Source organism: Amphibalanus amphitrite, unplaced genomic scaffold (assembly GCF_019059575.1).
Source record: "Amphibalanus amphitrite isolate SeventyFive unplaced genomic scaffold, NRLGWU_Aamphi_draft 001143F_arrow, whole genome shotgun sequence".
NCBI lineage: Eukaryota > Metazoa > Arthropoda > Thecostraca > Balanomorpha > Balanidae > Amphibalanus > Amphibalanus amphitrite.
In genome coordinates this window covers 65,061-77,523 of record NW_024882637.1, presented here as the reverse complement: position 1 = coordinate 77,523, position 12,463 = coordinate 65,061, and the positions used below count along the sequence as shown (strand labels likewise).

The window sequence follows — 12,463 nt, the reverse complement described above, 5'->3', positions numbered from 1 at the left end:
TAGAGTTCCGATGGTATGTATTGTGTTGATCTCACGCAGCACACGCCACACGCACACCAAGAGCACACACACACACACACACACACACACACACACACACACTGATTACACGCGCCGTCCGGCCAGCGAGTGAAACACCTCCGCGGAGGCCGGCGAACGTACGTACGCCCACCGCCAGTCTCAGATATGTCTTACAAGGGGCGGAAGACAGGCCGCGTGACGGCATACAACTCCATTGCGAGATAACATTACATACTGTGAATCTATGACGACACACATACACACGCACAAATCGGCGATACTTACATAAGACATAGCATTTAGCATAACAACGACATACTTCCATGATGACGTCACTCGCACGTTCTGTAGTGCCCTGATGACATCACACAATACGTCACGTATTTGTGATATCATTCCGATTTAACCTACAGATGATTGTGCGTATCGGTCCCAAACGGGTTATGTTACAAGTGAGTAAAATCGCACACAATATACTAAGACCAGCGTATGTCGGACAATCAAGAATCATAGCCAGCCAGCGACCAGAGAATTGTGCCGTAGGTCGGTTATCACTCTTGACAAGTCTGTGTGCACATACTTTGAGAGCACGTTTGCGTACAAACAAAACACTCTTGTCTGCAGTTGAGAACGCGACACTTGCTTTGACGCTCACGCACACGACGTAGTCAGCCTTTCAAGGGTAGGCCTGCGTCAAAAACAGTGAAGCAGACAGGACTACCGCCATTACGATTGTGGCGTAGACAAGAAGATAGTTAAACAATATGGAAATAGTGACGCATGAAATAACTCAACTGTAAACCCACATTTTGTGCATGTGAAAAGCACAATGGAAAGCTCAAAGAAAACCTTACAGAACAACAAGTAAATAATGCACTCAAGATTCGCCAACAACATACTAAGCCCATGCTGATTGTCCTCAGCAGCCAGCATACTGGAACAACATAAGAGACAGAGGACAGAAGATACGGACAGAGGGCACACGGACAGACCACGCGCTCACGTATCCCTAGACACACAAAACGGTGAACTCGGTTTATGGGCGGCGGTAATTAAACACACACGTCTGGATCACATCAAGTAACATTGGAATCGAATTTCGAATGTACAATAAATTGCCATGATATACAATAATATGTCGAGTTTTAACGGGGCATGAAATAAAAAGCAGCCGGAGCAATCCTGTTAAGATTATGTGGTTATCAGAGGAACCAAAGCCACTAGGCCGACACCTGCCGTTGGGGAGGAGCGGAGACGTGTGAAGGGTGGGTGTAGTGGACTGGGGGCTATACACGGCGCCCCAGAGGTGACCCGGGGGCCCCGGGCGGGCCCCTGGGGACGGGCCGGGCCCAGGACGGGTCCCGGCGGCAGTGGATGCCGGTCGGTCGATCGGCCGACCGGAAGGCAGCGCTCCAGCTGGAAGTGTGAGTTCCGACGGTCGCCCAGAGATGGCGCCAGCAGTCGGGGGCTGTGTGACTGCACGATTCAAACGGTGGACCACGGGCCGGACAGTTCAATTAACGGGCGAATTGGTAGCCATATCAGTTGATCCAGGACTGGGGGTAAACAGTGTACGGGAGAAATGACCACCCCGCGCCAGACACATCGCAGGCTTCCGTCTCACTTCACGGCAAAGATACACATGAACTAGAACTGAATGATAAAAACGCACAACACAGGTGTACACCGTTATACGCAGGTACAGCCATACACATAAACAACACAGACATGCCACTCATCGATGCATAAGCCTACACTCCCTCACAAACACCAAACACGACCACACGAGAATATTGTGCGTCTCTCTCTCTCTCTCTCTCTCTCTCTCTCTCTCTCTCTCTCTCTCTCTCTCTCTCTCTCTCTCTCTCTCTCTCTCTCTCTCTCTCTCTCTCTCTCTCTCCACACTCTACCTCCGCCACGCACACACACATACATACACACACACTATCATTATACCACCAAAATCTCCCCCAAAACAAACCTTGGCTAAACAGAACAGCATTCGATCAGGGCGGCACATAACCAGATAACCATTTGGACCAGAAGTCGCTGCAGCGGCCGTGACCCATTGGTCTGGGTGGGTCAGCCTACGCAGATCAACACGGGCTCTGTACGTCTTTGGTCTCCCTCAGCGAGCATAGAGCCACACCAGTCTGTCACATTGATAAACCTAATCGTGCATCTCCGCATCTGTCAGTAATATCGCGCCCAAAAAAGACAGGACTAAGTCGGCACACACGTACCGAAAACAACAACACACAAACGGTGAAATTCGCACTGGGTTAGCCACCAGAGGCTTATAGGTGATTCGGTGAGGACCACCGGCTCCTCCGACTTGAAGAGAGCACAGTGTGGTATAAAACGGACGACCGCGGGGCATGGTTGGGAGTGTGGAACCATGGCTGCGCGACTCCAGCCCTGGAGTGACTCCGAGAGTCTGACTCTGACTCACCGAGTGCCCAAAACTGGCGCAAAGACTGGAGCAGAGGAGTCTGTAAGACAGACGCCTCAGCCGGCCGGCACAGCAGCCCAGCACTCCACAGTCACACCGTACAAAAATAGAGAGTTCCGTCTTGTGTCGACCGATCCGCGGCTATATCTGCGGCCTCCTGAGCAAACTGAGTCACTTCTTTGACACCCCAGCAGCATAGAGCCAGAACAGTGGAAACTGCCACGCCAGAAGCGCCATGAGTACCGCCCCCGCTGGGCCCTCTGGTCGCCCTCAGTCGCCGCAGTATCCGCTCACCGCCGTGGCACACCGACCTCCATCCCTCAGCGTGCAGCAGCCGCGTCAGTCGGTTGGTCCCGGGCCAGGAGCAGGCTATCACAGACGGCCAGTCGGGCCGCTCCTTCACTCGACGGCGAACCCACACGTCTCCTCCACCGCCTGCGTAAGCTTGTCGTACATCACCTGAGGAAAAGACGGCAGAGGGGTAAAGGAACAGCACATCACGGTAGGTATATCAGCGGTAAATAGCACATTACCCGGGGCAGAAACGGCGGACAGGTGAATACGGGCGGCATATCGACGGTCATAGATAACATGGATCTTCATGTTATCTATGCAACGGTATATCACCGATAGACAATATATTACTTGGAGCAGGACGGTGGGCAGGTAAAAGGACAGGTCATTAACACAGAATGGTACACCAGTAGTGAGCAGCACATCACGAAACGACGGAGCAATGATGGACAGTATATGAGCAGTGAAATATGAATGTACGGCACATCGGCATTGGTCTGTGCGTCATCATTGGAGCTGGGTAATTGGATGGATCTGGAGAGCGGCGATTCTGTTACTGGTTCTAGAGTTCCTGCTACTGTATGTTTCACTTTACACATCGTGGCTAGGTCACTTTGACCGTGCTTTGTGGATCCTTTGAAGCAGAGCTGGGATGGGATACTATGGCTATACTGGGTGTTCTGTTAACCATCAAAGCTGGGATATTTGGACGGTACTGGGGCGTATTTTGTCACCCTTAGTAGTCAGTACTCAGTACTTCCCTCGCAGCTGGGGTATTTGGACAGTACTGGGTGTACCTACCAGCTGTGGTACTATGTTCATGCCCCTTACATAGTTATAGCTGGCCAGATACTTGGGTGGTACTGGGTGTGCCTGTGATATTGTTTTGAACCGCTTACCTCGTAGCTGGGGTATTTGGGCGGTTACCAGACGCTGTTGTTAGTTGGGGCGTTCCACGACAAATCGACAAATAAAAAATTAAATTTGCACCCTCATATTTTATTTTTCGTTGAAAACTGGTGTAAGGGGTTGTGATGGGCGGGGAAGCCAGCTGTGGCAAGGATTTTTTTTCTCCGAACAACGGTTTCCGAGATATAGCCTCGGGCAATTCCTGGAGGTCGCGCTGCAGCCCTATGTTTGGCGGCCTATAACTCAAAAACTATTGGTTTTCTACGATAAAAACTTTATATGGTTCAACTCACAATCAGACAACAAACATTTTGGCTATCTCGGATTTTCATTTTTTGAAAATTTTGATCACGTGATCTTTTGACCTATTTTTCGAAGTGACCTTGATATTTTCCCCACTGAAAGTTGCAATTTTGTCTGATGACGATTAAAGCCTTATCGATTGTCATTCATATGCGAAAATAAAAAAGTGGATATCGCCCTGCGTTGACCTCAGGTCAGGTCATTTTTATGACCTGTCCATTATTACGAGCGGGAGCGACAGTGAGATCTCGAGAATAAAGCAAGATAGCGACAAGCGGTAAACGTTGCAGGGTACAAACGGATAAGGTCTATAATTTTTACTGAGGTCATTTTCAGGTCACGTCAAAGATGACGTCACAGGAGCAAAAAGGAAGTCAAAATTGCGGCACTACATATATATGAAGTTTTTCTCGAATAACTTTCAAGGTATCCCAGCTAGGAACAAACCAATAGCACCATCGTGATCCTCTCGTCGATCCGCATCGAAACATATGTATGTTGACCTCGAAAGGTCGAAAGGTCAAAAGTTGACCTTAGGTCACGTGACGAGCGGGAGCGACAGCGAGATCTCGAGAATAAAGCAAGATAGCGACAAGCGGTAAACGGTGCAGGGTACACACGGATAAGGTCTATAATTTTTACTGAGGTCATTTTCAGGTCAGGTCAGAGATGACGTCACAGGAGCAAAAAGGAAGTCGAAATTGCGGCACTACATATATATGAAGTTTTTCTCGAATAACTTTCAAGGTATCCCAGCTAGGAACAAACTAATAGCACCATCGTGATCCTCTCGTCGATCCGCATCGAAAGATATGTATGTTGACCTCGAAAGGTCGAAAGGTCAAAAGTTGACCTTAGGTCACGTGACCTAAGGTCAACTTTTGACCTTTATCCGAGATAGCCAAAATGTTTGTTGACTCATTGTGAGTTGAACCATATAAAGTTTTTATCGTGGAAAACCAATAGTTTTTGAGTTAGAGGCCGCCAAACATAGGGCTGCAGCGCGACCTCCAGGAATTGCCCGAGGCTATATCTCGGAAACCGTTGTTCGAAGAAAAAAATCCTTGTCACAGCTGGCTTCCCCGCCCATCACAACCCATTAGACCAATTTTAAGCAAAAAATAAAATATGAGGGTGCAGGGCACTTGTCGATTTGTCGTGGAACGCCCCAGTTGTTACTCCTCGCTTACCACGTAGCTGGGGTATTTGGGCGGTTACCAGACGCTGTTATTATTCCTCGCTTACCTCGTAACTGGGGTATTTGGGCGGTCACTAGACACTGCTGTTACTCCTAGCTTGTCTAGTAGTTAGGGTATTTGGGCGTTCACAAGACGTTGTTGTTATTCCTCGCTTACGTCGTAGCTGGGGCATTAGGGCGGTACTGGGTGTATTAATGATGCTGTGCTAGCGGCTCTTACCTCGTAGCTGGGGTACTTGGGCACGTCGAGCCGGTTGAAGCAGGTGTGCGCCTTGGGCAGGTTGCCGGCCGGCGCGTCGATAAGGTGGATGGTGAACGGACGCGGACCCGTGGCGCCCGTCGAGCCCTGAGCGTGGAGCGGACACACAGCTCCGTTAGAACAATACACACCGGGCCGGGCCAGTCATACAGAACAGAATGGGGAGGCGCTGATAGCGATACATTCAAACCTTATAAGGCCGATGGTGTTTGAGTTCTATGATGAGAACCAGCATATAACATGACTAATGTGTGCACCCATTAAGATGGTTTAAAAACGAGAAACAGCATTTCCATCAGTAACTTATGGGTCTGAATTAGCTGCGAAATAGGTTTTAGATTAAGACATGCACGACAAATGCCAGTATTCACTCTTCCAGCCCCCACTAATCGTTTTGAGACAACCCAAATCGGCAAACACACACAGCCCTCAACCCGCGTTATGCCTGGCTCCATTCGGCGGCCTGCTGGGCTCACCTGGAGACCTTTGAAGCCCTGCAGCGGCACCCGACTGCTGCCGGTGACAAACTGCAGCAGACGGGCGCGCATCTCCTCACTATACGAGTCGACGATCCGCCAGAACCACCGGACCACCTCGTCCTCTGCAGTGCAGTGCTGTGGAGGGATACAGGGGGTCAGATGACAGTATATAACACATCTCCTCACTGTATACCTACCGTGCTGTGGAGGGGGTATAGGGGTTTAGCTGACACTGTATAACACATCAGAGGCCTCTTGCACCAAACTACCTAGCTAGGTAAAATCGAAAAACCGGTTTCAGAATAAGCTAATCTAACGGTGGTAAATTTGTTTGCAATAGCCCAATACATTATCCTACATGTGCTTGCTAAATTTTGCACGCAAATTGTCACATTTGAGACTTGGACTGGTTATGCGATGCAAAATAATCTAAGCATTGGTGCAAGAGGATTTTGGTGCAAGAGGCCTCAGTACTGTGGAAGGAGGGATACGGCGGGGGGGGGGGGGGGGGTCAGCCGACACTCAGCATCTACCTGCAGCCCGGGAGACGCAGGGGGCTACGGCACTCTTATAACACATCAATGCAGCTGCCGGAGGTAGCATGATGAGAGGACACTCCGCATCTAACTGCTGCCGGGGGTAGCATAGTGAGAGTGCATATTAGTGAGTAGCATAGCATAGCAGCATAGAGAGAAACAAATAAAATAATAACGATGGTCAACCTTTTGAATCAAACCCATCACTTGCAATGAAATATCGAAATTCGGAGACGATCCTTCGGGGAGGACAAAGCCACCTTTCCCAATACGCCGTCGCCGATCATGTTTGTCAAACAGCTCGCCGACGTGACGGCGCTATAAACTGCGGCTCCCAATCTCGGCTGTGGGCCGAAGTGGAACACGATACGACGCTAATTTCCCGCGGAGCGCGGCAATGGTCCGTCTAGTAGTGATGGGTGGAGCGGGTCCACAACACAACACACAACGGCGAGGGTGGCGGGAGAGACAGCAGAGTGCGAGAGAGGAGAGAGAGGAGAGAGAGAGGAGAGAGAGAGAGAGGGAGAGACAGAGACAGACAGAGAGAGACAGAGACAGAGAGAGAGAGAGAGAGAGAGGGGGGGGAGAGGGAGAGGGAGAGGGAGAGGGAGAGGGAGAGGGAGAGGGAGAGAGAGAGAGAGAGAGAGAGAGAGAGAGAGAGAGAGAGAGAGAGAGAGAGAGAGAGAGAGAGAGAGAGAGAGAGAGAGGGGGGGATCTGATTAACAGAGTGCACAGAGATAGACAGAGGAAGAAGGATGAGGAGCGAAGAGGTGGGAGAAATCAGGGACTGACGCACGACTAGGCAGAGAGGACCCACCTTGAGTCTGGTGTTTTGTTTCCAGTCTTCGACGTCGATCTTTCCCAGCCCGCCGATGAGCAGTTCCAGTTCCCGTTCGTCGAATGTCTGTAACAGTGCACCAAACAGGTCAGCCGGCAGCACGACAGTCAGGTCAGTGCGTTCACAGGGTGACGGGACAGAGTCGGAAGCGGCGCCGGTCCGTACAGCGGCGCACTGTGGCACAGTCGACCTAATAACGCAGGCAGGACAGTAGATCAGATGGCCTTTCCTGCCGTCAGAGGTGACACCGGTGGGGCGATGCTCCCCGGCACCCTCCACGGATCGGCTCCCTCCCAGATCCACACACACACGCCAGACTGCGCCTCACTAAGCTCATTACCATTTCCTCGCTCCCTTGTCGATTTTTCATCCTTCGTTCCCACACTGCTTCCGCCTTCCTACATCTTTTGTGGTTTGCTTCCAACTCTCCCTCGCTTGCTTTTTCCACCTCTAAATCTTCTTCCCATTCTTGCCATACTCTTATCCATATCCCTCGGCTTGCTCCCTCTCTCATTCCTTCCCTACATTCCCTGCACCTTCCTCCCGTCCCAAATCCATCCCATCACGCCTCCCATCCTTCCTCCCTCCCTACCTTGAGCAGTGTCTGCGGTATGAGCTCGGTGAAGCCCTTCTGTAGGCTCAGGAACTGCTGCTCGATGCCCTGCATGAAGCGCAGCTGCACGTACAGCTTCACGTACTCCCGCTTCGTCTCCTCTGTGACGTGCAGGTCCCGGCCACCTGCGGAGGGGAACGGGGAGTCAGTGTGGGGGTGTATGGAGGGTAGGAGAGGGGTTATAGTGGAAGGACAGGGGGAGGGTGACGGGAAGGGGTGGGGAGTCAGTGGGGAGGTGTGTGGAGGGTGGGAGAGGGGTTATAGTGGGAGGTGGCACGACAGGACAGGGTTAGTGTAGTAGGTTAGTATTAGGGTTAGTAGACATGAGGTGGGAGAGGGGTTATAGTGGGAGGCGGCAGGACAGGGCAGGGTTAGCGTAGTAGCCTAGGTGGGGTTAGTAGACTTGAGGGGTAGGAGAGGGATTATAGCAGCAGAACAGGACAGGATTAGTGTGAAGAGGTATCACGGGCAGAGGAAGGAAGAGGTCAGTGTGGGGATGCAAGGGGAGCGAGCGGGCCGAAAAGTAAGAGTGAAGAAAGGCAGCCTCAGCAAACAACACTCGGCGACGCTCCTTCCCTAACTAGCAACACTAGAAAAGAACACTCCGATTGAAGAATTAAGCGGAACGACTTACAATGATTTCGATAAGAGTCACGTCTAAATTAAATATTGTATTACTATTACCAGCGCCATACGGCGTGACCTTTCTACCCTCCCACCCCAGCCCACTCACTACACGAGCCTACACGTCACGTCACGAGTCCACGACACCAAAGGCCACCCGATCAGGGCTCTTACCTGGTTTGAGGTCCCGGACGGTGACGTGTCCGTAGTGGTCGTGAGGAACGCTGAACGTCATCTCCAGAAGGTGCTCCTGAATGTTGTTCTCCCTGGGGACAGAGCAGGGGAGGCGGTCAGCGGTGGAGAGAGTGATGGCAGGCGGACAGTGGGGCAGGGTGGTCGGGACAGCAATACCACTACTAGGATATCAACCATCTTTTGACATCTGAGCACAAAACAAGCTTTGCCCAGATTCTATTTTCCAATGAGGAAATGAAAATAAGTGATGCTGAGTAAGGAAGAATTTCCGATGCAAGTACCAGAGCCAGTGCCAGTCCCCGAAGCACGGTACTTATATGCCCAATGGACGCATACCACGACTACGACACGCTCCTGACGTTGAAGTACCCGCCATTCACAAAGGTATCCCCACCCGGATACTCACAGGATCCAGGTGAGGTTCCGGTGCAGGTCCGGGTCCACCTGCTCGATGTCCGGCAGGGCGATCGGCTTGTTGAGCAGCATCTTGTAGAAAGGCATGGTGAAACCGCCGTCGATGTAGTGCCCGTGGAAGATGGCCATGCCGATCACACGGCCTACGAAGTGGAAGTATGATAGATGTTCCTGTGGACGGGGGAAGGGGAGGTCAGAGACGCTAGGGGTCGCAGGCAGGCGGGGTCATACTGGCGGGTGGTAGACACTGGGGGTGCTGAGGTGACAGGAAGCCGTGTCAGCTTGGTGTCAGCTACCCTAAGGTGACGCGCGTCTGGCCTCGGCCGGTCGGTGGCTGCCTCAGCTGTCTCTCACTCTGCCGGGGCAGAGCGGGTCTCGACTCTCACCAGGAGCAAGGGCCGATACCCAACCAAAAAACCCGATAGCCTCCCCAACCTCGGACGCTGTGCCTCGTCCGAGAGCCAATTCTGGCGCAGAGATGTCAATCGGAAACTAAAGCATTGGTACACCAATGTCAAGCCAACGTTCCTATTGATTTGTTGAATTATCTTTAGACTCCCGAATCGTCAAGTGGGGTTGATTTATAAGAATACTACCCGATCACTCCATTTCCACAACTTGGTCGTCTCTTATTTGCCCACGTTTCTCGTCGGTAACAGATTTGGTTTCGTTTACCAAACTTCAGAAACTGACACCACTTCTCTGGAAGGATGTCCCGACCCAACCGCTTCCGTGCAGTTGACAGCGCTGATTGTAGCGACCGAGGTGAATTGGATATCGCCGGGTCGCTTCAATCACACCACGCCGCATTGAAATGCATAGCGCCGGCGATCTATCGCCGAGTTTAGCACTACACAGCGCTACCAGCTGATAATCCCGAGCCGTCCCAGTCACCAGGCAGATCAATCGGCCAGACGCGTGGGATATGGGAGCGTTTAGGGGAAGGCGTGGATGTGGAGGGGGTGTGAAGTGCACCTGCGTCATTTGTCCACCTGTGTCAACACATAGACCGTGAACACACTGACCGCGTATTCTCAAATAAGTTGGGTGATTTTGGGAGGGGGTGGGGGCGAGAGGGAAGCCCATATGCCTAATGATTTCCCAAATAATAACAATATGAGTAGTAAGAGACAAATGTACATATTGAGACGGACACAACACATTCGGGTGGACGCGTTTCGTCAAGTGTCTTGACGAAAAGCGTCCACCCGAATGTGTCGTGTTCGTCTCAATATAATAACAATATGTAGATGACATTTTTAAGTTTTACACCAACAAGAACGAAACAGCTATTTTCAAATTTACTTTTCCGGATTATATAATTACTTAACTATGTACGGATGCTCCTAAGCCACAGAATGTTGTTTTGTATTGTCCTATGTCTCAGCAAGCAAAGATACAAATGTAAAAATCGTCCTACGACTCGAGCGCCAGAAAACGGCATACACTCCTAACAGGAATCCTTAGCCATGGCACAAATACCTGGCCGGGCCGGGTTTAATTCGAACACCAGCCGCTTATTGCTGGTGCTAAATTTCGCCTGCCGTGATACATGGCGTTCTCAAGACAGCCGGTGCACCTAAATCCAAGTCCCGCTTATAAGATTCAGAAGCCAGGCAGCTTCGTGGCCTCGGGAGAGATTTAGCGACACCTACGGGTACAATTAGTGGAACAATGTCATGCATAAATACCATTGGAGCGCATAATGATGACAAAGCTGCTTGCTGGTGTTCCGAACATGTGAACTTTAGGCAGCAGTCATTGGATGCCATCGCCTAAATTGACATAAAAATACCGTTGGACGGAGTGGCCGACAGAGGCAAAGTTTTTTTATGGATTCATAGCCGAGAGACCGGCATGCATGTAGAAACTGGCAAACAAGCATGGATTGAATTGCACTGGCAGTATACATACACTATACATATAGATAGAACCAAATCGTAGAGACCCTTTGACAAGAAAAAAAATAATATGCATGACGATGACTTGACGACGAGAAAAAATCATCGGGGAGCCAGGGACAGTCAAAAGAGCAGCAATTTTCAGGCACGGTAAGGCACGCTAACCAGTTAGAGACCAGAGCTGGATATCGGCTGTCAGTGTTCTGTGATACATGTGGAAGGCAGTGATGGACGGCAGCTGACCAATCAGCAACCGCATCGCACAGCGTCTGTACATGCCTCGACTGACGGGGTCAGAGTTCGACATTTAGTGACCGAGAGTCGGAGCCGTGGACGGACATTTAGGACGACCAGTCTCCCGTCCCAGCCGGCCGACCCGGCTTATCAGGCCAACTGTCATCGTCACTAATCTTTGACCGTTGTCTCATGAATCAGTCCCAATAGTTGGAATGGATGGTTTTCAGACACGCGACCCATAGCTCACAGAGCCGTTTCTAATCGCCGCTGTTCGATCAAGGGATTCCGGGTAGCTGAAAGGCGCACTATAAAACAAAAACTTTGACTGCTGCGCACATCGCTAAATAATTAGACCCGCCTTACAGTCACAGGCAATATAAATGTATCCTGGTCACCCCCGATGTTATGTGATCATTGCCAGCAATGTTCTCAGCCATCCTGACGACTGTGTTTGCAATCAATGTGGCCAGCGCCGGTAAAGCCAGTCAGTGCATCAAATATCACACACCTCAATACAGCTCCAATATTGCAAACAGGATGCAATATCAACTACCAAAGCAATATTGTGTTTTTGTTCGTTTACTAGGGCTTCAGATCGCACCGAATGCAATAGTCATTTTAAGCTCGTAGCGTCAGTCATGTGCTGTCAATAAATTTGACACGAGACCAATGTTTCATTTGTAAACTGAGAGCACCATCTAGCCCAAGAAAACACTCCCCTTCCTTCCAGGCTCAACGAGCCAGCCTGGACCATATGCTGACCCCCGCGGGTGTATGTCTCCAGCCCCCGTCACTCACCGGGTTAACCTCAGAATTGGGGTTGATCTGCAGTGTGTAGATGTCGTCCCGGCTATACTGGAACAGGCCGTAGTAGGGGTTCAGCATCTCGTGCGACAGCAGGTACAGCCACTCGCGCGCCACGCCGCCGTAGTCGAGACCCTCCTCGCCGCGGAACTTGACCATCAGCCGCTTCCGCAGCTCCTTGGGCGTCTTCTTCATCACGAGACGGTACGACTCCTGTCGGGGCAGCCGAGGGGAGGGTGTCAGTGACAGAGGGAAGAGACGTTTCTCACAAGTAGCCGTTGTCTGGAGATTTGTCAAACATCATCATGGTAAGAAAAATGAAATAGACCAACAGAATGCAATCAATATCTATTTAGACGTGTTAGTTTAAAGTGAACTAACACTAT

General features: G+C 50.9%; 1 protein-coding gene across 2 annotated transcripts in view; it reads right to left on the bottom strand.

Moving 5' to 3' along the window:
• Positions 1-12,463, bottom strand: part of LOC122370541 (E3 ubiquitin-protein ligase SMURF2-like) — a 40,942-nt gene continuing 28,479 nt past the window's right edge. For both annotated transcript variants that reach the window (XM_043346214.1, XM_043346215.1), the window contains 8 exons: positions 12,072-12,290; positions 9,128-9,306; positions 8,701-8,792; positions 7,882-8,027; positions 7,269-7,355; positions 5,913-6,050; positions 5,398-5,523; positions 1-2,932 (listed from right to left, as the gene is read on the bottom strand). In XM_043346214.1, the coding sequence (XP_043202149.1) occupies positions 2,873-2,932; positions 5,398-5,523; positions 5,913-6,050; positions 7,269-7,355; positions 7,882-8,027; positions 8,701-8,792; positions 9,128-9,306; positions 12,072-12,290 (1,047 nt within the window). In that variant the 3' untranslated portion in view covers positions 1-2,872. The remainder of the gene's footprint in view (positions 2,933-5,397; positions 5,524-5,912; positions 6,051-7,268; positions 7,356-7,881; positions 8,028-8,700; positions 8,793-9,127; positions 9,307-12,071; positions 12,291-12,463) is intronic.